This window comes from Penaeus monodon, chromosome 2 (assembly GCF_015228065.2).
Source record: "Penaeus monodon isolate SGIC_2016 chromosome 2, NSTDA_Pmon_1, whole genome shotgun sequence".
NCBI lineage: Eukaryota > Metazoa > Arthropoda > Malacostraca > Decapoda > Penaeidae > Penaeus > Penaeus monodon.
Window position 1 is genome coordinate 1,784,670 of NC_051387.1, and position 5,000 is coordinate 1,789,669.

The 5,000-nt window shown below is 37.3% G+C and overlaps 1 protein-coding gene across 1 annotated transcript in view; it reads right to left on the reverse strand.

Annotated features, from left to right (window-relative positions):
- LOC119584534 (glutamate receptor ionotropic, delta-2-like) overlaps positions 1-5,000 on the reverse strand; it is a 53,820-nt gene that overhangs the window by 47,523 nt on the left and 1,297 nt on the right. The window contains exon 2 of the mRNA XM_037933206.1: positions 314-404. Coding sequence (XP_037789134.1) covers positions 314-404 — 91 coding nt within the window. The remainder of the gene's footprint in view (positions 1-313; positions 405-5,000) is intronic.

The following is a 5,000-nucleotide window of genomic DNA, read 5'->3' on the forward strand; positions in this document are numbered from 1 at the left end:
AATAATTAAATAGATAAGTGAATGGATAATCAAAAGACAAATTAATTAATATGGAAATGAATGAAAAATGTGAATAAACTCATAAATAAATAAAATAAATGAGGTGAGTAAACAGAGAAACAAATAAAATATAAACAAACAAATTAATTAATATATTAATAAATAGAAATCGACAAAGAAAATGAGGCAGAATAAATAGATATACTGAACAGTAATTCCAGAATTGAATAATTACAGAAATTAATTAATGTGATTAATTAACGCAATTATAATTCCAGAATTAAATAAAATCCAACCTCCTCTCTGCCTTTACCTTTCGAGCTACCATTCCAACCATGCCATTCCAGGTGCCATTAGCCAGCTGGGAACCCCAATTACCATCATAGGAATATATCAGCCTGTACCTGTAAGGAGACAAGGAAATGCATTGGCGTGCGTTTATACAGTGCATGTACGCTGGTCGCCACTTGACATTAGTGGCGTGGGCTGGAATGCACTGAATGTTGCTGTAGAAATGACTGCAGCGAATATTGTTGGGCACTGTGCTATACTGCATAACGTGATGTAGAATGGACTGCAGCGAATACTGGTGGTGTACACTGTGCTATACTGCATAGTGGTGATGTAGAATGGACTGCAGCGAATACTGGTGGCGTACACTGTGCTATACTGTATATTGGTGATGTAGAATGGACTGCAGCGAATACTGGTGGTGTACACTGTGCTATACTGTATACTAGTGTTGTAGAATGGACTGCAGTGAATTATTGGTGCGGTATATTGAAATATGTTTAGATTTCTTGGTTGAAATATGAGAGTGGGAGAAATATGATGTACATATATTGAGTCCAGGTGCGGTATGTGGAATCTGTCTAGAATTTTTGGTCGAGATAGGAAATATATTGAATGTAGGCAAGGTATGTGCAATTCATATATATTCTTTACTAAAATATGAGAGTGTTATAAACAGAATTAAAATATCGGAAATCTTAGATGCGATGCGGGTAAATTCATCTAGATTATCTTTTGTCGAAAAGTGAATATGGAAATTTTGAAAATATGAATGAGTAGTGTAAACACGATGAAAATATAATACGAAATTCATCTCTAGATCGAAATACGTCAGAATATAATACATATATATATATATATATATATATATATATATATATATATATAGACACAATAAATGTATTGCTTCTTCGTAATATTAAGGAACAGAACAAGCGATAGCGTTTTCTCACAGTTTTCCTTTACAATATTTCCCTTGTCATGTCTTCTCTTATGGCATCGGTCGTGGGTTTATAACTATTGGCTTCAAGGAACATATAACCAGGTAGTTCCACTTCCACGCAGCTTATTGAATCCAAAAATGAAATTGACTTTTACCCAAGACAGTTCTGACGGCTGTTAATAGTAAGGGTTTCTTCGTTTTCATAAATAAAAGGGAGGGAGGGGTTGCTTTTACTTCTGGTAAGTATAGCAATATTGAAAGAATTATATTAAAAATCATGTGTCTAGTTATATCTGATATCCCACGGCGCGATCTCATTGGCTTAAAAGTGGTGACGTCATTAGCTCCGCCCCGTTTTTTTACCTCAATAATTCTCGCGATATCTTATGGCAAGTGTTATTTCAGGGTATTTTCAATGAAAATGGTTCTGTAATAATACTGGTAGAAAGGTGATCGAAAACGAAACCAAGGAAACAAAAAATAAATGTAAAAAAATATTGAATATTTGCAATGAATAAAGTTGATGAGGCGGGGCTTAGGTCGGAAGTTGCCAAGTAGGATTTTCATCACCATGGAATTGCTATATCTGGTTGTCTTTGTTGGATATATATTCTACCAATCTCTCCATTCTGAGAAATGCGGTTATCTCTCTTCCTCTTATTCTCTTTTCTCCTGTCTTTCTGTCTTCCTTTTTATTCCTTCTCTCCTAAAGAACTGCAATTACCGTTTCCTTTTTTTCTGTTTTCGCAATCGGTTTTTCTTCTAGTCCCAACTTTTATCAGAATATCTTCCTTCGACTTAACCTTATATTCTGTTCCCTGTAATTTTTTTTAATGAATTTTGTTACACACAGATGGCTCCACATGCGCTCAGCCAGCAAGGGGTCTATCAGTAGGCCCTAGTGACCGATCCTGATTTCCCCATTCCTTGAATTAGTGGGAAAATGTGTTTTTCTTTTGAATACAATTGAAATCGATACTGTTATTGTTATTACTGATGTTATGATTATTAAATTGTTATTAAAATCTTGGTAACATTTAAGACAGGGAAATAATACAAAAGTCCCTTTCCAAAAGTCGAGGAAAAGGAAAAACAGGCGAGATACGTAGGACTAATAACTGACTCCTTGGTGACTCAGCACTTACAGAACCATCTACGTGAAAATACAGTAAATAAACTTATATTACAGTGGCCATGGCAGGTATTCTTGCTAACCGTGCCGGTTGGGTTAAGACTTGGATGACTTATTTTCGAGATCCTTCTTAGGGGTCGGATTTCTGCTGAATCACTGTGTAATTTCCACGTGTTATAGTCCAAGGCCCATTCCCTTATTTCATCGCGGTCAACATATAACATTGCAACGCCCACAGTCATGGCATAATAATCTTGAAACTGCAACCATTTTTTTTCTTCTATTATTGCATCTTTATCCATCGTCGTCCGACTGTCTTTATCCTTTGTCACAAGAAGAGAATTAGACGATGAGAGAAAGAAAACACACAAATAATTCCCTGAATCGAGTTACAAGATAAATGCTGAACCTCCGCAAAGACCGAGGATAATGACCAATGCATTTCAAGTGCAAGATAACAAGGCCGATTTATCAAAGCCTTTCTAACGTCTGTGAGCGAACGAGGAACTTTACGTATCGTTGTCGTTGTTAATTAAAAGTGAAATTGAGAGGCTGGGGAGAGAGAGAAATGCACATGCACATATATTTAAATGCGTGTATATGTACGTAAAGAGAGAGAGAGAGACAGACAGACAGACAGACAGAGAGATAGGAGAGGAAAGGAAGGGAAGCAGAGAACGAGACAGAGGTGACAAGAGGGAGAATGCTTATATATTTCTTCAGTGAACCAGTTCCAGAAACTCCAAGGTAGAAATTCTCTCTCTCTCTCTCTCTCTCTCTCTCTCTCTCTCTCTCTCTCTCTCTCTCTCTCTCTCTCTCTCTCTCTCTCTCTCTCTCTCTTTACGTACATATACACGCATTTAAATATATATGTATGTGTATTTCTTTCTCTCTGAAGCCTCTCAGTGTTCACTTTTAACAACGACAACGATGCGTAAGGTTCCTTTATCTTTTGTGACAAAAGATAAAAACAGTCAGACTGCGATGGATAAAGATGCAATTGCAATAGCAGAAGGAAAAAAATTGTTGCAGTTACAAGATTACTATGCCATGACAATGGGCGTTGCAATTTTATATGTTGACCGCCTCTCTCTCTCTGAGTCTAACCGCCGGAGTGAACGGGCCGCAGCCCCCTAACAGCTCAGCAAACCATGGCGTCTCACGGTCCCGCAGAGTCAGAGGGAAATCAGACAACCCTCCCCGGGTCACAGGGGGCCAGCCAGGGAGCTTCCTCGGGCAGCTGTCCGATGCCACGTTGCAGATCACGAGCTTTTAAAAATTACCATAAATGTAGAAAAACCTAAGCGAAAACCAGTCACTAAAACCTCTCGCGACTTAAGGCATTACAATCCTCAGTTACTCTGCCAACACATTATTGCCAACGAATCGTCACTCTCAGAGATCTTCACAACAGACAAGTGAATATTCTAACAAATGTGACAAAGAACGGTATCGATGCCTCCACACCTTTTAAAACAAAAACAGTTGAACGTCCTCCCGCCCCTTGGATAAATGACATTAAGAGGGCCATAAATGATAGAAATAATATTCATAAAGCTCTCAGCCCTTCAGGCTGAATACAGACATAAGAAGAGAGATGTGAAAACACTCTTCCTTTGTGCAAAAACTATTTTTTTAAATAAGTTCAATGAATGTAGAGGCGATTCTTCCGAAACATGGAAACTAGTAAATACACTAGTGCCTAAGAAGAAACAAAATACAGACATTTCCCTAAATTCCATAAATAACATAGAACACTTTAACACCTTCTTTGCAGAAGTCGGTAGACGCACTTATCAGCAGACAACCGCCACCACTTATCAGACAACATAAAGGAAACGAGGCCTATAACAAACTTTTCGGACGAAAGACGAATTCCGTGGGAGCGGATGGCATTGCACATCGTTTCATAAACGATGATTTACCAGCAATTGCATACTCTCTGACAGTCATTATTAATACGTCTATAGTCACCGGTGTTTATCCTTCACTCTGGAAACATGGTATCATAACACCTATTTTCAAATCCGGTGACAGAGACGAAATCGATCATTATCGACCCATCACTATACTAAACAGTAATATCTAAAGTTCTCGAGAAAATAGTTGCAAACCAACTAACATCATTTTGGAAGCGAATAACCTTATATCTAACACGCAACACGGTTTTAGAAGTAAATTATCAACCGAAACAGCATTATTAAAAGTCACAAATAAAATTTATAAAAATATAGACAACAAACAGTTCAATTTGCTCCCTCTATGTGATTTATCGAAGGCCATTGGCAGTGTCAGCCTTGAACTAACAAATCATGAAATTGATCATTTTTGGTTCAAATGTTACCTATCAAAGTCCAAGTATCATCAAAGCAACCAGTTTCATTCGGTGTTCCACAAAGATCCATCCTAGGCCCAATCTTATTCATTATAATCATCAAAGATCTGTCATCAATTGCAAAAAAAAAACTGTATTCTTATTCAGTACGCCGACGACTTTGAATTTCTTCACGCTGCCTCTGTTAACAACCTAAATGAATTGATAGGAAAAAATAAACAGATCATGAAGCCAAAAAAAAAACAAAAAAAAACTTCGATATGAATGGCCTGAAAATAAATCCACAAAAAACACAATGT